This window comes from Gracilinanus agilis, chromosome 2 (assembly GCF_016433145.1).
Source record: "Gracilinanus agilis isolate LMUSP501 chromosome 2, AgileGrace, whole genome shotgun sequence".
NCBI classification, from domain to species: Eukaryota; Metazoa; Chordata; class Mammalia; order Didelphimorphia; family Didelphidae; genus Gracilinanus; species Gracilinanus agilis.
In genome coordinates this window covers 202,176,140-202,198,878 of record NC_058131.1, presented here as the reverse complement: position 1 = coordinate 202,198,878, position 22,739 = coordinate 202,176,140, and the positions used below count along the sequence as shown (strand labels likewise).

Below are 22,739 nucleotides of genomic sequence, written 5' to 3'. Positions count from 1 at the left end.
ATTTTATATTTAATTCTGGAGGCAAAAGGAAGATGTTATAGCTTATTGAGTAGGGAGGTGACATGGTCAGACCTTCCTTTGCTTTAGGAAGATCACTTTGAGATATTGACCAATGACTGGACATGAAGTAGAATGAAAAAAAAAATGAGTATCAATCTTGACAGTCTTTCTATAATAGAAAACGGAAGGCCAAAGGGGAAAAAAAAAGCTGTAGCTAAATGAAAGGATGGTTCACAGGTTCTTCGCAGAGAAAAAAGTTGGCAGAATTTTAGTTTTACTGTTGCATTTGATGCCAACAAGAAACATTTGGGAATCTTATATTAGAGTGTTCATGATGATGATGATGATGATGATTCAGAGTTATATGGTACTATGAAATTTGCAAAGTGCTTTACTAATATCTCATTTTTAATCTTGCAACAACTCTGGGAGATAGGTCTTGCTTTCATTCTCATTTTACAGATGAGGAAACCAAGACAGATAGTAGTTAAGTGATTTATTACAGCCAGAAAGTACCTGAGACTGCATCTGAACTTGGATCTTCCTAAAACCAGGTCAAGCACTTTATCCCACTGTCCTACCTACTTTTATGAACATTTGCAAAGAATACAATGAGGAATTTATATAGGGATAAGCTGAGCTTTGAAAGAGACCAGTGATTCTAAAAGGTAGAAGTGAGGAGGGTGTGCATTTCAGGTATGAGAAACAACCTGTGCAAAAACATGGAGAGAAGAGATGGGGTGTCATGTGTGAAAAGCATCAAGAAAGCCAATTTTATTGGACCAAGGTGTTAATGAAAAGGAGGAATGTGTCATAAGGCTGGAATTTTAGGTTGGAATCAAGTTGGAAAAGGTTTTAAATGCCAAACAAGAGTTTATACTTGATCCTAATGGTAGAATTTCTTTACCTCATTCTTTGCAAAAAATGCAGTACAGAAGATAGAGGGCATCATTTGGTAAACATCACTATTATTTCTAATTCAGTTTTCTCAATTATACTTTGTTGATGCTAGTGTAAATTACTTAAATTTTTCATATGCTTTGTAAGTGATCAGAATAGTTTTTGTTATGTTAGTAGTAAGTTAACTCCTATATCTCAGGAACAAAATTTTATTCCTATAGTTAATAAAATATGTGAACTCCATTTTTTGTAAAATAGGTGATCAGTATAACACTTGGGCCATATGATGTGCATTAAAATTATGAACTGGAAAATCAATACCAAGGCAAGAGGAGTCTTAACATGTTAGATGATTATTGTGGGATGCTGGAAAAATACAGCAGGAAAATCATCAGTACCTTCATTTAAAGTGAATTAAATGATATAATTTTATTTAGTAAAAATGATTTTAAAATGCTATTTATTGTTACAAGATACAACAATATTTTATGTATACATAATTGTTATATAATTATAACAAAATATTTAAAATACTATATAAAATACTCCTAATGCTAGTATTTAAAATCCTAAATATTAAAATACTATACTATAAAATACTATTATGAATATTAAAATACTACAAAGTATTATTTAAAATATTTTAATAAGATTTAAAATATTCTTTCATTTTTACATGTATGATAGAAAAAAAATTCCCTACTCTGGTCAATGTTACCAAGTAAGAACTACAGATGACATGGCATAAAAATGTCATTAAAGAAAATGAAGAATCAAAAAAAGTTGGGCAGCTGGTTATGCAAAAAAGGTGCCAAAGAGCTGATGGATAACATATTCGTTCTGTGGGTATCTGCACAAGGTCAAGAGAGGTAAGAGGAAGGTGCCCAGCACAACAGGTGAATGTGGACAAGGATCACAATGGAGAAGAAATAATTGGCAGCTTGGGAAATTAACCATTGCAGGGAGTACCCATATGAAATGACTTAGCAACTAAAGCGGTGATTCCCAAAGTGGGTGCCACCGCCCCCTGGTGGGTGCTGCAGCGATCCATGGAGGCAGTGATGGCCACAGGTGCATTTATCTTTCCTATTAATTGTTATTAAAATTTTTAAAAATTTTTAAAAAGTTCATTTCCAGGGGGCTAAGTAATTGGGAACCACTGAACTAAAGGATCAAAGTAGAAGTAAGCTAGAACCTGGTTTTTGAGGACAGGAAACATCTGTATAGGACTAGCTTTATGAATGTTGATTTAGTGTTGAGAACTCCAAGATGCAGCTGAGGACCTTTCTTTTGTCTATTCTCCCACTGTGATTTGGTAAAAGCCAGTTCTGATAGCAAAATTCTAATTGGGAATACTATTGAAAATGAGTTGTATAACACCAGGTTATCTCTGTAGTCTCACTCATTCTCTAAACTGAAGAGACAGTTAGACATTATTTTCTTTCTCAAGAATTCCTGTAACAAGCCTCACTACCTGATGCACTGAGGAGTCAGAAAGAAACTAATGGCAAGGTTCACAAATAGTTTTAAGCAACTTTAGCTTATTATAAGCCTTATTTTAAAAAAAACATTTTTGCATTGTAAATAGTATAACTTTTAATTCTTATGGCCAATATGATTGTTGGCCACACTTTTCTCAAATTAACCCTATTTCTGTTAGATCTTTCCACAAATGTGTCCTTCATACTATTGCCAGAATACCATTTCTTTCCAAGTAAGATCAGGCCAAGTCACTTCTCTGTTCCAAAATCTTCAGTAGCTCCGTACTGCCAATGCATTAAAGATCAAATTCCTTTGTCTATCATTCAAGGGTCTCTACACTGGAATCACTGTCCCTTTTCAGCCTTAGCTCATATTACGTATATGAAGAAAGCCAAATTTGCCTACCTCATTTCTGGGTCTTGCCATGAGCTTTTCTGGCTCTGTTCATTCATTTCATAATCGTTCTCTGCCTTTGTTTAACTGCCCTTTCCTTCCCTGCAGAATTGTCATAGGTCCTTTAAAAGTAATTGTGACTTCAGCGAAACTTTCCCTGACTTACCAGTCTCACAACCTTCTCCCTCTGACCTCACATAGTATTTAATTTCTGCACCTCTATAGTATGTAACATATGAGAAAAGAGAGGGAGAGTAGAGAAGCTGCTGGTAGAAAAAATAGCTCTTGAATGGTGGTCATGGGGATACTGGACACTGGAAAGGTCACTGGAATCTATAAATAAGCTCCTTGAGTGATACGGACAGTTCATAAACTTGTGCCTCTTATAGTGATCTGTTTGTCATATCCCCTAAGAGATGCTAAGCTCCCAGAAGGAAGGGACCATATTCTTATCAAAACTTTGGATCTTAGGGCCTGGCAGAGAGCTAGGCATAGATACAGTTAAATAATTTTTAGGAATGAACAATATTATATAAGCTATGATTCAAAAATCAGAATAGGCACAGAACTTTCTTTTCACTTGCAGGGAAATACTTGTGAGTAAGGAAATTCATTTTAATTTAATTCAGCAAACATTGATTAAATGCCTACTTATGTGTGTACTAGGTACCAATGCCATAAAGTCAAAAGCAAAGAAATGGTCCCTGCATTCATGCAGTTTAAACTCTCCTGGGGAAAAACATTCTTCTGGGTATCTATAAGCAGATATGACAGAAATGGGATTGGCAAATTACTGCTATGCTGAGAAACCTGTTTTTAAAAGGATCCAGAAAAAAATTTCAGGATCTAGTTTCAAATGATCACCTTGTTGTTCCCTCTACTCTGTGTTGTTGTTCCCCCCCCCCTTTTTTTAAACCCTTAACTTCTGTGTATTGGATCCTAGGCAGAAGAACGGTGAGGGTAGGCAATGGGGGGGGGGGGGTCAAGTGACTTGCCCAGGGTCACACAGCTGGGAAGTGTCTGAGGCTAGATTTGAACCTAGGACCTCCTGCCTCTAGGCCTAGCTCTCAATCCACTGAGCTACCCAGTTGCCCCACTCTGTGCTTTTCTTGATGGGTAAGTCTAGGGAAAAGTGGCAAATGAGTCTGTTCAGAACCATGAGGTGCGTCTCTTCCAAATTTGCCTTATGAGAAGCCCCTCTAATTCTTAACATCTTCCATTAGAAGAAGGTGTCTTTCTAAGTGACCCTTTATGAGAACTGCATGGGGAAGAAGGGGAAGACTGAGATGGGGGCACTAATGGATAGGGTCCTGGAGAGGAGCTCCTAACCTAGTGCTTTAGAAGGATGGATGGATGAGAAAGTGGAAATTGCAGTTCTGTATGTTCTGAGGGCTTTTAATATAGAGATAACCCAAAGAAAATATTTGGCTCAATTTCCTAGATTTTTACGTGGTATGGCTTTTTCATCTTTCTTTTTATTTTGGACGTGTGTGATACAGGTCAGCAACTCAGCTGCATCTTGTGGTCTTGGAGAGTGGCTCAGGGGCATTGAGAGGTTCGGACATTTGCTTGCAGGCATGTCGCTCTTTTTTTCTTGGCCTGCATTATTTTTTTTAAACCCTTACCTTCCATCTTAGAAAAAATACTGGGTATTGGTTCTAAGGCAGAAGAGTGGTAAGGGCTAGGCAATGGGGGTTAAGTGACCTGCCCAGGGTCACATAATTGGGAAGTGTCTGAGGCTAGATTTGAACCCAGGACCTCCCATCTCTGGGCCTGGCTTTCAATCCACTGAGCCACCCAGCTGTCCCCTTTGGCCTGCATAATTGATACAATTTGCTAAAATCACCACTTACTTTGTCTACGTTTGATATGCCTATAGGATCAAGCACTGTCTTTTAATCAAAATATTAGCAAGTTACTAAGTAGTCAGCTATGCTGAAATTAAACTCTTTGTGGTTCAATAACTAATTTCTTAACTGCATAGCACTAGTTTCTAAAATAACCAGTTTCAGTATGTTTGCATTAAAAATAAGATTTAACAATTGGTTTGTAATCATAATGTCAAAGGCAAAAAGGCTTAATACTAAATATGATAAAACCGTACTGATTTTCAAGGACTAAATCTTTTAATAGCCACAGAAAGTTTAAATAAAAATATTTTCTTGCCTTTTTCCTTACAATTATGAAAAAAGAAAAATTAAATAATAAGCTACCAAACCAGAGGATTCATAGTATTAAGTTTTAACCTTTCAGTGGACTCTCTAAAGTACTTTAGTCTCACTCATTTAATGTAGATGTTTGTATACATGCACATGCGTGCACATATAGTACATGTACAAATATCATGCATGTCACATATATGATGTGTACACACATACACCCAATATGCACAGCTATACCTGAAGGAAAATTCTTCCAATTCCGCTCAACAGCTGAGGCTCTTGTTCTGGGTAATATTTGATGACTGAATGATATGCATCAACAGCAAGTACATAATCCTAAGAGAAGAACACAAAGCCACAGTTTAAAATTCAGAAGTAATTTTCACTTTTACTCATATTCATTATAATCAGCCAGTCAATAAGCATGAATTCAGTGTCTTACTATGTAGAAGCAACTAGTGGTACAATGAAAAGAGTCTGGCTTGAAGTCAGGAAGATCTAACTTCAAATCCAAAATCACTAAGTCACTTAACATTTGTTTGCTTCAGGTTCCTCAAATGAAAAATGGGGATAATAATGGCACCTATCTCCCAGGATTATTTTGAGGATCAAATGAGATAATATTTGTAAAAACTCTTGGCAAAATGCCCAGTACAGAGTAGACACTAGAGAAAAAAATATTTATTCTTTTAATTCCTCCTATTATATGCTAGGGAGAATGGATTTGTACATGTGTATATACACACATACATGTTGACTCTGAAAAGCAGCATGGAGTAGTAGATAAAGAGCCGACCTCAGAGTCAGAAAGATCTAGATTTAAGCCCTTCCTCTGACACATATTGACTGTGTGACCTTAAGCAAATAACTTAAGTTCTTTTTAAAAAATTTTTTTTATTGATTAAGAAAATTTTTCCATGGTTACATGATCCATGTTCCCTCCCTCTCCTCCTCCCATATAGCTGACATGCAATTCCACTGGGTTTTACAAGTGCCCTTGATCAAGACCTATTTCCATATTATTAATATTTGCACTAGGGTGATCGCTTAGAGTCTACATCCCCAATCATATCCCCATCGAGCCATGTGATTAAGCAGTTGTTTTTCTTTGGTGTTTCTACTCCCACAGTTCTTTCTCTGGATGTGAATAGTGAATAACTTAACTTCTTAATGCCCCAGGCAACCTTTAAAAAAAAAAAGAAAGAAAAAGAATCCTTACCTTCTGTCTAAAAATCAATCCTAAGTACTGGTTCCAAGACAGAAGAATGGTAAGGGTTAGGCAACTGGGATCAGGTGACTTGCCCAGGATCACATGGTTAGGAAGTAACTGAGGTCATATTTGAACCCAGATCTCCCATCTCTAGCTTTGGCTCTCAATCTATTAAGCCACTTATCTGTTCCCCTAGGCAACTATTTAAGACTATAAATTGCAAAGAAGGTGCTATCTACCATAGTAGGAGGGATTTTCCTAATCAGGAACTTTCCTCATACCAGTGAAATCAAAGATCTAGTCTCAATTACTCTGTAGTCTTAAAAGTGGAAGAAAATTTACAGAAGAAGAAGTAAGGTTCAGAATAAAAAGAAATGATCTACTTAAGACTGTACAGGGAATAAGTGGTAAAGCTTGGATTCAAATCCATATCCAAATTCAGTGCTTTGTTCAATACTACATTCCATATAAAGACAGATCTACAACCACACCCCCACAGTTCCCCCATTATACTTCCATCTGAAGTATTATTCATTAATCATCAGATTCAGAGAGTAGACAACATTATCTAATACTTTGTTTATGTTAATATTGTCCACGGATACCAGTGTTAAAAAGGGGTTCCCAGTGTTTATCTCTAATAAAACTTGATGAGCCATTATTCATCACTGAGATGATAGCTTTTGGTGGCCTCCTGTTAGCTTAATTAGGCAGGCGGCTCTTTATTCTTATTTTTTTCCCTTCCAAATAGCAATTAGGATCTCAAATGGATAGTACATTTAACTCTCCCCTGCCAAAAAAAATTATGAGAATTGGTAAATCTTGTTTTTTATTCATTTTCCAATTAAGATAAATTCACATTTAGTGTGCCTCAATGGAACACTGGAATGGCTTACATTAAGAACTGAGATAGGATATTAAGACAAAAAAAAACTTAAACCAAAACTCCAAAAAACAAACTTTGTGGTCCTTTTCACACACCTAAGTGTCATTAGTTCTCTGTCTGGTACCAGAAGTATTTACTCTTTGGAAAAATATACAAGAGGACTTTTAACTGGTCAATTTACTACATATAGTCCCTTATATTTTTCTTCCTTTAATGGTAAATCTTACTATCCCAGCAGGTACATTTATTTTCTTATTCTTCTGCTTACCAAATTGTATCCTAGCTGGGGCTTGGAGTAACTAGTTTCCTAATTGGAATGTTATAAAGAAAGACAGGCAACATATAAAATTCCAATTTGGCAGGAAAAAAAAATATAAGGCTCCAGGTTTTCCTTACAGCCTACTAATTTCAAGTGTAGCTCATTAAAACTAATTTTATTCAAAGCCAGATAAGCTGTACAACCATACAGTGTACACCTTGGCTTCCTGCTCCTACTGCCTCTTACTACCTGTCACTGCTTCTCGGTAACTGGGGCAGTAGCTGTCCTGTTTTTAGTCAGTGTAGAGAGCATGTCACACTTCATACAAACTAAACTGCTCCTCCTGCCATTTTGGAGATGACGCCACCAACCCCCTTTAGGGTAAAGGGTGTATATGAGTGAGAGGAAGAATATATATATATATTTAGCTCAAAGTTCCCAGTCTAAGGCCATACTATTTTACAACCTCTGTACTTTCTGGAGTTTTGTGATGCTAAGGAAACACATTACTATATAATAACAATGCTTTCCTCCCACAACAGCCCTGTGGAGTGGACAGGTAAGAAGGTGGATCAATTTGTCACTGAAGCCAATTAGTATAGTAAACTGATTTGCAGACTACAGAAAAAGAAACCTGACACCAGGAGGAGAAATCTTCAGAAGATAAGAGATGGTCATAGTGACATAAGTAGGCTGTCATTATATTTAAGTATACAATCTTTTGGAAGTGGGATCCCAGAACTCAATGGAAAACCAAGAAGTAATTGCTACCTATAGCTCCTGGATTCCTTGCTCCCTATGGGAGATTTCTAGCTATGACCTCCAGTATCATAAAATGAGAAACTTTTGTTGTTGTTGAGTTGTATTCAACTTTTTGTAACTCCATCTGGAATTTTCTTGGCAAGAGATATTGGAGTGGTTTTTCATTTCCTTTTTCAGTTCATTTTATAGATGAAGAAACTGAAGCAAACAGGATTAAATGACTTGCCCAGGACTCACACAACTAGTAATCTGAGGCCAGGTTTGAATTCAGGAAAATGAGTCTTCCTGACTCTTAAGTCTGACACTCTATCTACTGTACTACCCAGCACCTCCAAAATGTGACATTAAACTAGATTTACAGGCATTTCAGAACCAGAAATGATGGGTATAGCATAATTTAGACAAGTGAGTATGTGATTTATGAGGTCACACTACCATTTAAAATACATGAAAATTCCAAGTTATGTAGGGAAGTGTCAAGGGTAGAAATCATGAAAGTATCCTTGAGCTGCTGCCTGGCCACTAAAGTAAGGTGACCTATATCTCATACATCTAAACCCAAAGTAAACTGGATGAAATTTTGATTTTTTAACATCTACGGATATGAAGAAACTTAAAAAAAATAAGAACAGTAAAGAAAAAGGTAATATCATTTGACCGATCCCAGCAATATTTTAATAGAATAATATGCCAAAATGTGGAGCTAAAGCAAACTATTAGAATGTCTGTGTTGAATTTCTCATCCTAAAAGTTAAATTAATGCTTATTTCACTTTAACAGGGATGTTATTAAAATTTATTAAATGGTTGATTAAATAACATCATTAGCTCATACAAATAATCCAATTAAAAGGCTAACCATATATATATATACAAAAGGACATCCTACTGCAATAACACATCTACTCACTAGATGGCAACAGATTGCATCAACTCAAAATAGCCCAAACTAGAAATTTTCATTTCTTTTACACTTGAAAATGAAAAGATTAATTTGAACATTAAAATTAGAATTTAGTCTCTGTAAAATTTCCTTTAAAAACACACCATGCCATTTTATAGAGTTGTGACACACAAAAACAAAGAACTGATTTTGGTAAATGTTGCTGTTATTAAATTATGGACTATAAAAAGGGGACCAATTTTGCCTTTATTTGACCATTTTCTATTGAGGCATCTTAAAAATTCAAATGAAAACTCACCAGCTTAACAGGTAACTTTAATCCTTTTAGAGGAGTTTTAGACCTGGAGCATAAAGAAACATCAAAGCTGCAAGTTCAAAAGGTGTTTTGCATAAGAATGTTCTGGCAAGCTGGGCACATTCTAGGTGAAGTGCAAAATGACCATAGGGGGTGGGGGCGCTCCATCAGTTTTACCTCAGGTGGCCAGGTGGGAGATTTCAGTCCTGGTTGCTCTGGAGGCTGCTAGAGAGCATGACCTGCTTTTGGATGGGCAGAGTGAATGAACTATAGGACTCCAGAGGGCTACACTGAGACTTCTAGAAATGTGGACAAGTAGTTCAGAGGAAGTGGTTTTGCTTAACAGAGCACCTGGAGGGGAGGTGCTGCACACAGGCCTTATTTCAAGACAGGTCGTGGAGTTGTTAGCTTATGAAATTCTGTTGACGTATATAGAAGGTGGAAAGAACTGTTGTAGGAATAGGACAAAGGCAGAACGCTGATAGCAAGCAGTACCAGAAATATTTCAGGAATGCTGAAAAACAGTAAGTCCTAAAGAAAGTCATTGATTTTTTTATAAAAAGAATATATGTTGATGTAAAAGAGATAGCCCTAGATATATAAACCATATAATTTTATAGGCTAGAAGGGCCTATTGAAATATTTAAGATCATAGAATTTAAGAGTGGGAAAAGGGCCTTAGAGAAGATTTAGGTCAATCTCTTCATTTTGCAAATGAGTCAACAGGTCCAGGGAGGGCAGACTTACTCAAGGTGAAAGAGGTAGTATGTATCTTATTGTTGAAAAACAATGGGTTTTAGGGGTCAGCTCGGTGGCTCAGTGGATTGAGAGCCAGGCGTAGAGACTGGAGGTCTTGGGTTCAAATCTAACCTCAGACACTTCCTTGCTGTGTGACCCTGGGCAAGTCATTTAACCCTCATTGCCTACCCCTTAGCACTCTTATGCCTTGGAACCAATATAGTGTTAATTCTAAGATGGAAGGTAGGAGCTTTAAAAAAAGTGTGATTTTTCTAAACTTACATGTCCATATCCCCAAAATGTATCTCTGTTTTAGAAGGGATATACAAAGAAAACAGATTATCATGGGGTAGGCTTCTCATCTGCATGTCACATTTCGAAGCCTGGATTATATGTTCTATTAGCTTACTATAATGTTTTCTTTGTAGCACTTAGTGTGCTAAACTCGCTTGATGGTGCCAATTTATTTATGTACTTTATTCCTTTGAGACCTACTCAAGATCACCATCTCACTAGGGGCAGGAAACTGATATTTCAAGGTTAAAAAAACAGAGCCCCTAAGCAAGCTTCTTCATTTGGCAAACTGCCTGCTTTGCCTTATGGAAAACCAGGTTCAGATATGACCTTGGGCAGCCTGAAAACTTGGAGTGTGGGAGAAGTTATGATCTCTGTCTTATAATAGCAGGTAGAGTGCTAATAGTGTTGCTCTTGGGTGTTTGCTGCTAATTGATTCATACAGAAGCATTAAGCTTCTGGTCTGTGCTGCCTGTGGGTTGTGCCACCAGATGATCATCAGGACATTCTGATTCCTGTGGTTGAGAGGGAAACAGAAGGTGTGGGCAGTCCCAGTTTTTTGTACACACAGAAGTAAAAAACACTTGCACAACCTGGGATAAAAATGCTCAGAAGAGCAGCTCAGTAAAAAAAAAATTGTCTAGCATTACTCTGTCAAGATTCTTTATCTTTCAGATTTTCTCCCAGGAGGTTGAAAGCTTTGGGGTAAAACATACACCAAACTTGATGCTGTCTCTAAATGTCATCAAAATTAAAATAATAAGAGAAAAAGGCCCAAAACACCACTAGCATACTGAGTATGCACAACCAAAGACCTTTCATGAGACAGAGTTTGGAAAAGATGAGAGAGGGAGCAAGTAATTGGCTCTAATTACAGTATTTAGCTCAGTGTTTGAAAAATTCAATTTAAAAATGCAAATTCTATATTCTATTTGAATTGATTTCAGAAGGAATAAGCATAGATATAGCCTTGAAGTATATTACTGCACTTAGCTATCTATTAAATATGCTGTTATTTAGCCTAATTAATTCTCTGCTAAGCTAAACCTTCATGCTTAGTCAGGTAGCTTTTCCCTGATCCAGAATGCACCAGTGATTCTCCTCCATTTTTCTTCCTGACATCCTACTCCAGAATATACGGCAGCTCTGCAGTTACTGCCGCCCACGTACCTTCATCATTAGCAGACAGTTTGCCATGGAGTACATCACCCGGCCCAGACGTGACCTCCACAGCTGAACAGAGGCTGGAAAATAAGAGCAGCTTGTGAATGTGCACAAATAAATTAGAGGTTCTTTCTAGCCATCAATTATTGGGTTCTGTGAATTCTGATTTAAAAGATCCCCGTGTTAACACTGGGTTTTAGCCTAGGATTTTTACTATGCTGTCAGGCTCCACCATGAGCCAGAAAATACTGTCCCCATGTAGGGACTAACCCCCAACTGGTTCTACAAACAGAATGTCTGAAACAAGGATTCAAAAACACAGAACAACAGGGCAATTGCTCAGCTTTCACTACAGAAAAAAAGACTAAATGCTACAATCAAGTGCCACATTTTCTAAAATGAGGATAAAAAGAAGGTAACCTCAGTAAATGGGAATTATTAAGACCATCTACATCATGTCCTTTAGCAGGTTAGGAATTAATCAGCTCCAAAAGTAAAGTGACCAGCATAGCTAGAGGACACTGGTTTCCAAGCAGGAGTCACTGAGGAGCAATAAGGCTTTCTGGATCTGAGGCCTCCGGGGGGGAACCAGCTGTCTTTTTACTCTTGGGTCAAACCTTTGGGTAGAAAAGTCTATACTGCCAAAAAGGGCCTTGTCTTAGGGCCAGCAACCATGGGTCCTGCCACTGAGATCTGGGATAATACCTTCCTTCTAAGGACTTACGTTTTCTCATCTACAAAATGGGGACAATGACCCTTGCCTTGCTTACCTCATAAAGCTGGTTATGAGGATTAAATAATGACCCTAAAGCACTCCCAAGAGTCAAAAGTAAAAAGGTATAAAGTTGGTGTTGGGGGTCAACAGACAATGGATGAAAAGCTGGCCTTGAAACTAGAAAGATAGACTCTGCCTCTAACCCACACTGGTAGGTAGTGTTATCTTGAGCAAATCATGAAACTTCATTGTTCCCTAGGCAACTTTGCCTCAGTCAAGCCCATAAGCTAACATGTATTAGGAGAGAGAGTTTTTTCTACCAGGAGCTGCCTACATCTATGAAATCATGGGCCTCATTGCTGTTTTAAACACAGCCACAACATGGAAGTGCATTAGAATATTCAATCATTTATAAATTTCACCAAAAGATGGGGCAGAGGACAAAGAGTTGGCCTTAGAGCCAAGGATACTTGAGTCAAACTCAAAACTCCTGTCTTCAACAAATGCTGGCTTTCTTAATATGGCTAATTTATTTCATTTCTTATTGCCTTGGGTAACTTTCTAAGACTCTAATTATAGACAAATGCCTAATTTGCACTGGTAAAGCCAGTTTCCATACTGGGAGGTCCCTACATGAATAATATAACAAGTCTACCCAATCCTACCTTCTCCCTTAGTTACCTGAAGATGTGTTATATCCTCACTAAGGGCAGGGACTATGATCTAATCTAAACTTTCTGCCTTCCCCCCACCCCCAACTATTGTGCTTAAGGAATGTTTGCTAAATAAAAGAATGGTTTGAAAGTGGCCTAATTGGTAAGTTTCTGAACACCCTAAGATAGTGATGGTAAACCTATGGCACAGGTGGCAAAGATGGCTCTGTGGACATGGGGCTACCCTCCCTCCTCCATCCACTCCTGCCCCCCCCCCCCCACGTTCATTATTAGAAAGGCAGAGGAACTTGGGCGGAGCTGCTCCCCTCCCTCTCTTCACTGTGCCTGATGACATTTTTTTCACATTCGACATTCCTCTGCCCAGCAGCCCAATGGGAACACTGAGGGGGTAGGGTGGGTGACTCACAGGCAGCAGAACTGGAGGGGAGCAGAAAGCTTGGGCCACTCCCCTCCCCATTTTATACTTGCTGAGGAGACTCCTCACTTCACCCACTCCTCCAGCCAGCAGCCCAATGGAAGCTCTTTCTCCCTTCCCAGTGTGGGGTAAGGGAGGAGGGTACCAGCATGTGGTGTGGGAGGGGCATGGCATAGTGGGGTGTGTGTGGGGGGGGTTCGGCACTCCATCTCTAAAAGCCATCACTGCCCTAAAGAGTACCCAGAGTAAGAGTAATGGTGGAAGCAAAGTGACAATGAAAAAGGAGGGGTTTTCCTGTCCTTGGCATATTTTTTACTTGTTCATTCTTAAATTATAAAATAATTTTTGGGGTCAATTTAATAAAAACATCTAGGCCAGTGATTCCCAAAGTGGGCGCCACCACCCCCTGGTGGGTACTGCAAGCGATCCAGGGAGGTGGTGATGGCCACAGGTGCATTTATCTTTCCTATTAATTGCTATTACAATTTAAAAAAATTAATTTCCAGGGGGCTAAGTAATATTTTTTTTTGGAAAGGGGGTGGTAGGCCAAAAAAGTTTGGGAACCACTGATCTAGGCCATCATTTCAGATGATTAACACAAAAGTATTTTTTAAAAGACTTATGTCTATATCTTGTGATAAACTGGAATATTTGGGCAAGCAATGAAAAGTATATAAAAGGAAGTATGGTATACAGTAGGATGTACAAGTAAAATCAAATCAACAAACATTTATTAAGCACTTACTATGTGCCAGGCACTGTGCTATATACTGGGGATAAAAAGAGGCAAAAATAGCATCTGCCCTTGAGAAGCTCCACTCAAGAGAAGGAGACAACATTTGACAGCTATGTACAAAGAGCATATATAAAAGATAAATGGGAGATGATCAACAGAGGGAAGGCATTAGCATTAAGGTGATCAGGAAAGGCTTCTTGGAGAAGGTAGGGTTTTGGCTAAGATTTAAGGAAGCCAGGGGAGGCAGGAGGTAGAGAAGATGTCCAGAACTGAGAAAGGCAAAGTTAGAACAAAAAACAGCAAGAAGGCCATTATCCCAGGATCACAGAGGACTTGGAAGGCAGTAAGATGTAAAAAGAATGGAAAGATAGGAGAAGCCAGGTTATGGTGACCTTTAAAGCCAAAGAGAGGGTTTTATATTTTGATCCTGGAGGTAACAGGGCATCACTGCAATTTATTGAATAGAGGGTAGCATGTTTAGATCTTCCCTTTAGGAAGAGGTGAACAAATGACATTAAGATTCCATTAGATCTGCGAAGAGAAATTAGACTGTTTATTTTTAATGTACTTAGCACTTGGTAAGTCACTAGGTAAGAGAGTTCACAAGTCACCTACTAGTTTACACCCCCAAAGGCCACAAAGCATGCTCCCCTTACCCCAATCCCCCCCACCTGGGAAGTGCTAGGCAAATTGAAAGGCTGTGATTGGTTTCTGGGTTCTTGTGAAGAGGGGGAAGAGACAGAAAGTAACGTGGGAAAAGGGGTATAAAAGACAAGACCTAATAGCCTTGGTGAGCTGAGTTGAAGGGAGATTCTGAGAGGCAGTAATCTTTTCCCACACTTGTTCTGGACTGGAGCTTTCTGCATTGGAGAGGCTTGCTGTGTGAGTGACTAGAGATTGCATTGGTAGAACCCTTGCTGAAGACACCACTGTGACTTCTGGCTTAAGAGACTACTGTGACTCCACATGGAGATCAGGACTTGAGGGAGCCCTTGCCAGATGGTGAGCTGGACTTCTTTGGACAGCTACTATAGAATAGCTAGCTAGGAAATATTTTCTACTTCCTGCATCTCTCCCTTTTACTATATCTCTATTAAACTAAATTGTTAAGAGCTGCTAACAGACTCTGATTTAAGAGTTAATTTTATAAACAGTGAACACAATTCAATTATTATTATTATTTTTTTAAACCCTTACCTTCCATCTTGGAGTCAATATTGTGTAACTGGCTCCAAGGCAGAAGAGTGGCAAGGGGTAGGCAATGGAGGTCAAGTGACTTGCCCAGGGTGGGTCACACAGCTGGCATGTGTTTGAGGCCAGATTTGAACCTAGGACCTCCTGTCTCTAGGCCTGGCTCTCAATCCACTGAGCCACCCTGCTGCCCCCCAATTCAATTATTTTAATTCATATATGTAGTCAAACCAATTCTAAATCTTACAGATCTATGCTTAAGGCACAATTTAAAAGAAGATTTTTATGATCTACTACAGAGTGAAGTGACTAAGTAGAGAAGATATAGGATGACAGGTAGTAGGGATGATAGAATCAAGTGAAGATTTAAGGATGTGGGATACTTGGGTATGTGTATAGGCAGCAGGGAAGAAGCCAGTAGAAACAGGGAGAGAATAAAGATAACAGGGGTTGGGGGGGGGTGCATACAAAGAGAGACAGAGACAGAGAAAGGAGAAAATGTAGAGGAATTGGCCTTGACAAGTATCTGAGCTACTTCTTAATCTAATACAGAAACGAAGGAGAAGAAAGTAGAGATGTCTGAGTGAAGTAGGAGCTCTCAGCAAAGAGCTTCAGTTTTTTCATTGAAGCATATATAGCCAGGTCCTTAGCTGAAAGGGAGGGGAAGAGGAGGTAAGGTAAGCAGTTTGAGGAGAAGATAGTAAGTGGAATAGTGAATGGATTAGTAGTGGACCTAATTAGCATGATTTTGTGCTTTTTCTCCAGCTCCATTCAGCAGCACAAGAATAGGAATGAAGAAAGATGATGGTGGCAGTAATGTAATCTAGGGTAGGGGTTTAATAAGTCAGAACTGATGATAGGATAAAGGTGCAAGGGATTCAAGGGCAGGGGAGAATATAGAGCTGAACTGGTTCACCATCAGGATAAGAGAGGGAAAGAAGAGTGAATCCAGTGTGTGGCTGATGACCTGGGAAAAGAAGTGAGGGGTGATGGGACGGGAAGTCATGGTGAGGACAAAGAACAGTTAGGGGTCATAAGTCATAGAGTCAGACAGAATGACAACATATTATGATCAGATGAAGGAATTTCAGAATGTCAATTTAGAAATGGAACACTTAAGGATGACAGCAATAATAAGGATATGACCATCTATGTGTATAGCTGAAGTGAATGGATAGGAATAGATTATATTGAGGAACTGGGAAGTTAGGGCACCGAGGGAGAGGTAAAGTCCTCTACAGTGAGGGCAGAGGTGGGATGGAAAGCCCATAAGTCAGGGACTGAACTCATTAAGAAAGGAAGGGAAATATTCTAGGAATTGATAGAAAAATGTCATCAGGACATGAAATGGGTAATATAGTTGGTAGCATGAACTTCTAAGTCAATGAAATTGGCAATGAAGAGCAAGGAGAATTCTGACTCGTCTATCACAACCAGTGAGTTGGGGGTTATGAGAGAAAATGTAACTACTATCAGAAAGTATGTCTGGGTAGGAAGTAGTGTTATTAGGAGGAAGCTAAATCTCAGTGAGTATCAGAAGATGGAAGGAGTGAGAAGGAAGGGTAGAAGTTTAAAGTGAAAAGAAATCTGTTAAATATGGAGCAGGTATTCCAGAAGGCATAGTGGAAGGGAAATACTCACCATTCCTGTTTTCTTGTGTAATGTTACTCATGCTCCCATCTTCAGCTAAGCCTTGTTCCAAATTTCTCAGTATCTATAGTAATTATTTAAAAAACAAAAACAAAAATGAGTTTGTTTCTTAGATCTGGTATAATTTTCAAGTAATGGGTATATATTTAATAAGCAGTACTATAGATATAAAGCACTATGCAAAGTGCTGAAATACTTAAAGAATAGTATGACAAAGTAGGAGAAAACAAGATATAAGGTTTTTAGGTCCAAGTCAGAAGGATAGGTCCTGTGCTGGGGTAATGTATCTATTTTAGTGTCACTTTGATTAATAAAATTATATGCCATTTCTGATGTTTACCCATTCACTGTGCCAAGGACTTTGAGGTGAGAAATTTCTTTTCTGAAACCTTAGTGACTGAAGCGGGGACAGAGGGGAGTTGCCAGGTGGTTCAAAAGAATCTTTTCCTAGGGCAGGGAATCCATGGCTGGTAGCCTGAGGATGCTGCTTCTCTTCCTGAAGGCTCTTGGGCTTACATACCCATGAAGAGCAATTGGTAAGAGGTTGGTATTGATTGGTAAGGATGGGGATGGAGGACCCCTGGATAATGGCTGCAGGGGCAGTTGGAAGCAGAGCCAGTAGTTTAATTGTTGTTTAGCCATTCATGCCAACTCTTCATGATTCTGTGGACCATATTGTCTATGGGGTTTTCTTAGCAAAAATACTGGATTAGTTTGCTATTTTCTTCTCCAGTGGATTAAGGTAAATAAAGATTAAGTGACTTCCCCAGGGTCACATAGCTAGTAAATGTCTGAGGCTAGATTTGAATTTGAGACTTCTTGACTCCAGGTCCAGTGCTCTATCCACTAAGTCACCTGGCTACTAGTGGTCTACAGGACACTGCTATTCCCAAGGCTCTGGATTTACCATACATACTTCTAGGAGGAACAGATTATTCACAAATCATAATCCTTTATGAAAACCAGTTCATAGAGGAATGCTTCATATAGACCCATAACAAAAATCATTGATTACTATCATAGTGAGATAGAGCCTATAAATGAAGAGTGCCATTTGTACTCCAGCTGATGGTGGAGTTCATGTTTATGATACCCATAAAGCAATAAGAGGATACACAGAGGATAGATGCATTTTTTAAAAAGCAAAATATCAAGTATGTTCCACATGAGAATGATTACTAACTTTTGCAAAATATCAAATTGATTCCTCAGGAGTATGAAGAGGTACTGTAGTCTTTTTAAATATAGCATATAAATTATCCCCAACTGTCGCCTTAAATAGTTTCTGTTTCTTTCTAAAGATCACTCCTTTACATCTTTGCTTTCCTTCCTTTCTCACTCACTTCTATATCTACTAATTCAATTCATTTTAGGAAATATTTCTTAAGCACTTCTAATATACGATTCCTTTATCAAGCACTTCTTCTACTTGTCTGCCTTTCCTCTCAGTTTCTGTTTCTGGTTCTTCATTCATGTACACCCATTAACTATGAGTGTCCCCTAAGGCTCTGAACTGAGCCCTCTTTTCTTTTTTTCCTTATATATTCTCATTTGATGATCTCATCAGCTCCCATGGGTTCAATTATTATCTCTAAGCAGATGATCCCAAGATTTATATATCTATCCCTCCTTTCTCTTCTGAGCTACAGATATGAATCGCCAATAATGTACTGGACATCTTGGTCTGGATATCTCTTAGGCACCTCAAATTCAACATGTTCAAAATAGAACTCAAATCCTCTTCTCTTACAAACTTCTCTGTTACTACAGACAGCCCCATCCTCTAGGCCATCTCGACTTGCAACCTCCGTGTGATATTAAGTCACCCCACCACATACAATTCATTGTCAATATTATAGTTTCTACCTTATACCATCTCTTAATATGTTCCCTTCTCTCCATTCCAATATTCATCACTCTAGTTCAAGCCCTCATAATCTTTTACCTGAATTATTGCAATAACAGCTTCTAATTGTTCTTCATGCCTTAGGCCTTATCACATTATACCTCTACCTATCTTTCCCATTCTACTTATACTTTATTCTGCTCCAGCACTCTCTGATCCGGCCATGCTGTCCCACATGCTATTCCTTGAATAAAATACTATATTTCTTAGGTCTATAAAGAACTTGACAAACCTATTTAAAACCATGCCAACACATACTTTGACACGTGACTTCAATACTAAAGGAGGGCATGGGGAAGGATGGAAAAAATATTGAAAAATATGATTCAGGTTTAAGAAACAAGCCAAAGACAATAAAATTGCTCCGGTAATTGTATAACACAAATGTTTTCTTTAGGAAGAAAATCAGAAGGTACTGGACATAGCAAACAATGAATAATACCACAAAAAACAAAACTGACTATATCTTGACAGGAAAAAACAATTACTAATGTGAGTGTTATTTGAGAATCAGCTTTTTTTCAGGCAATTGGATCACTGACTAGTTAGCGTGGTCAAAATCAAAACTGAATTAGGAGAGGAAGTGAAGATGAGAACTAACTATAACTGCAAAAGCTTCAACCAGACCTATTCAAAAAAAAAAGCTGTCAGTTTGGAAAATGAATTGGACCCAAAATTGAATGGGAGGAAATGAGCAGGCTGAATTACATTTGGGAAACTGTGCAATACTTTTAACAATCTCAACATATTTCCTGACACAAAAACCCATCTTTTTAATACTGATGTTCTCTCAGTTGGGAATCTTTAAAACACCATAATTTTCAAAGGAAAAAAAACAAAAAACTATGGGTGACCTAAAGAGCAATGATGGTTCTAAGTAGTGCATGGTGGGTCTAAGTAGGTTGAAGCCTTCTCCCAATGATGACCTACTTGTAAGAAAAAGCAAAGGGAATTTACTTTCTGGATCTCTATATGTGATTTCATTAGAATATGAAGCTCCTGGTGAGGAAACCCTCTCCATCCATACCAAATGGCAGAATTACCGGGAACATTGACAGGTTAAATGTATTGAGCAGGATCAGACAAGATATGTCAGAGGTAAGACTTGACCACAAGTTTTCCTGACTACCAGTTTGTCCACTAAGTCTCAATAGACTAAATCTACATTAAGACTTTTGGTATAATCTGTATATGATCAGAAACGGAGGCTGGCTGGTCATGTAGTATAAGCAATCAATAAAAGCCAGAGTACCTGAGTGCTATACCAATATTTATGCATAGAAGGAGGACTTTATGGAAGGTTTATGAGAGAACACAGACAAGAAGCATATAAGATGGTATATACACTGGCATAACTTGATGAAAAGTGGCTCTGCTTCCTGGCAAAGTCAACCCTACTTCTTGGGACTGATCCCATTCCACACTTTCTCCTGCAATTTTCCCCTGCCATCATCTCTTCCCCTCTAATCTTTAGTTTCTGCCATCTACTGGTTTTTTTTCTTGATACCTATAAACATGCCTCTTTCCTATGCTTTTAAAAAAAACAACATTAGGAGGTTCCGGGTTAAGATGGCGGCAGAGTAAGAAGCAGCTCTAACCTCTCCTGACTGAAACACACAAAACTCCTCAAGGGGACATAAAAACAAGTCCAGACGAACAGAGGAACCCCACAACAGGGCACAGCGTGGAAGGTACGTGGATTCGAGGCATTTCCATGCTATAAAGGGGTGAAACAGCTCTCACTAAATCGTGGGCTGAGCAACCACCCCACCCCCACCCCCTCCACACACAACACCTATAGCGCCGAAGCCAGCTAAAAAGAAATAGAGCAAGTTTGGGGCACCCATCGAGTCATTGGCAGCTCCAGAGCCTGTTCCTGAGAGCAGCAAGATTTAGGACCCCAAAAAGCTAACGAACGCACACAAAATCTGAACGCAGGAGCAGGTCACTGAGAGCGGACACAGGGCGCAGAACGTGGCCCAGGCGGAGGCGTGGGTGGAGGCAGACACAACCAGGAGCTAAAGCTCTGAAACCCTGAGTGGGGAACCAGTGCAGATGGGTATACAACTGTGGAAGAAGCGCCCTGAGACTTGTAAAGAAACCTCCGGCAGAGGATCAAGCAAGGGGGTCCACCAGGGGGATTGACCTTAGAAAAAACCAGAACTCAGACCTCAGGAGCCAAAAGACCGCGGATAGACCCTGAGCACGAGGATAAACCTGAGAAGCTGCTGGGCTAACAATGGCTATCCAGAATCAGGAAGTTCAGAAGAGAAAGATTAACAACAAGAAAAAGAAGTCTAACACTCGACAACTTTTACACAGAGAAAATCCAGACAACCGAGCAAACAGAGGAGGAGAACAAACAAGCATCAGGACCCTCCTCAAATAAGGAAAACTCCTCACAAGCTATGGAAGAGTTCAAAACTGAGATTATGAGGAAGATGGAAGAGATGTGGCAAGAAAATAACAGTTTAAAAGGTAGAATCTTGCAATTGGAAAGTGAGGCTCAGAAATCAAATGAACTGATAAGAAAATTGAACCAGATTGAAAAAGAAAACCAAAAGATCATAGCTGAAAACCAGTCCCTAAAGGCTAGAATTGAGCAATTAGAAGCTAATGATCTCTCAAGACAACAAGAACATATTAAACAAAGTCAAAAGACTGAAAAAATAGAAGGAAACATGAAATATCTCAATGAGAGAGTGACAGACCAAGAAAACCGGTCTAGAAGAGACAATTTGAGAATAATTGGTCTTCCAGAAAAAACAGAAATTAATAGAAACCTGGACTCCATACTAACAGAAATAATTCAGCAAAATTGCCCTGAAGTCCTACAAAAAGAGAGCAATATAGACACTGAAAGGATTCATAGAACACCTGCGACATTCGACCCAGATAAGAAAACACCCAGAAATATAATTGCCAAATTCAAGAGTTTCCAAGCAAAAGAAAAAATCCTACAAGAAGCCAGAAAGAAACAATTCAAATATCAAGGAGCACCAATCAGGATCACACAGGATCTCGCAGCCTCCACGCTAAAAGATCGCAAGGCTTGGAATACGATATTCAGAAAGGTAAGAGAGCTGGGCCTGCAACCATGGATCAACTACCCATCAAAATTGACTATATATTTCCAGGGGAAAGTATGGGCATTCAACAAAATTGAAGAATTCCAGGTATTTGCACAGAAAAGACCAGGGCTAAATGGAAAGTTTGATATCCAACCACAAAAATCCAGAGAAACATGAAAAGGTAAATAAGATACATAGGGGAAAGAAAGAAAACTTATAATTTTTAAATTTGCCTTTTTAAGGGCCTCAGTGAGATCTAATTATCTGTATTCCTATGTAGAGAAATGTTATGTATAATTCTCTGTAGTGAACTCTATTCACTATTATAGTATTCACTATTATAGTAATCAGAAGAATAATTCACAGGGTGAGGGTGGAACACTAAATAATCTAAGATGACATGGGAGATGGGAAGGAGGGGGTGAATAGCAGGGGACACCAAGAGAAACTTGAGTGAATAAGAAAAATAGGATATTCTATTATACACAAAGAGGGCATGGGAGGGAGAGAGGACAAATACTATTATAAAAGGAGAGGAAGAGAGCATTAAGAGGTAATAATCAAACCTTACTCTCAGAGTAATCAACCCGGAGAGGGAAGAGTAGCTATACTATCCATTGGGACATAAAACTCTTATCTAACCCTTCTGAGAAAGTCAGAAGGGATAAACCAAGGGGAGCAGGGGAGTGGGGAGGTCAAAAAAAGGGAGGGGAGAAGAAGGGGAAGAGAATTCATAAGGCCTTTAAAAACAAAAAGAGGGGGAAAAATAAGGGAGGGGGTAGAAAGGGAAGTTAATCAAGGGAGGGCATAAGGGATAGCGGCTCAATAGCAAACCACTGGTTTAAAAGGGAAAAGTATAAGGAAAAAGGGGGTAGAAATAGGGGAGGATTCGAAAATGTCAGCAAATGCACAACTGATGATTATAACTCTGAA

At 38.8% G+C, this 22,739-nt stretch overlaps 1 protein-coding gene across 1 annotated transcript in view; it reads right to left on the bottom strand.

Moving 5' to 3' along the window:
- The window catches only part of TRAPPC12 (trafficking protein particle complex subunit 12), a 172,173-nt gene that overhangs the window by 17,382 nt on the left and 132,052 nt on the right, over positions 1-22,739 (bottom strand). The window contains exons 6-8 of the mRNA XM_044663615.1: positions 16,821-16,893; positions 11,455-11,528; positions 5,175-5,273 (exon numbers count right to left, since the gene is read on the bottom strand). Of these exons, the coding sequence (XP_044519550.1) occupies positions 5,175-5,273; positions 11,455-11,528; positions 16,821-16,893 (246 nt within the window). The remainder of the gene's footprint in view (positions 1-5,174; positions 5,274-11,454; positions 11,529-16,820; positions 16,894-22,739) is intronic.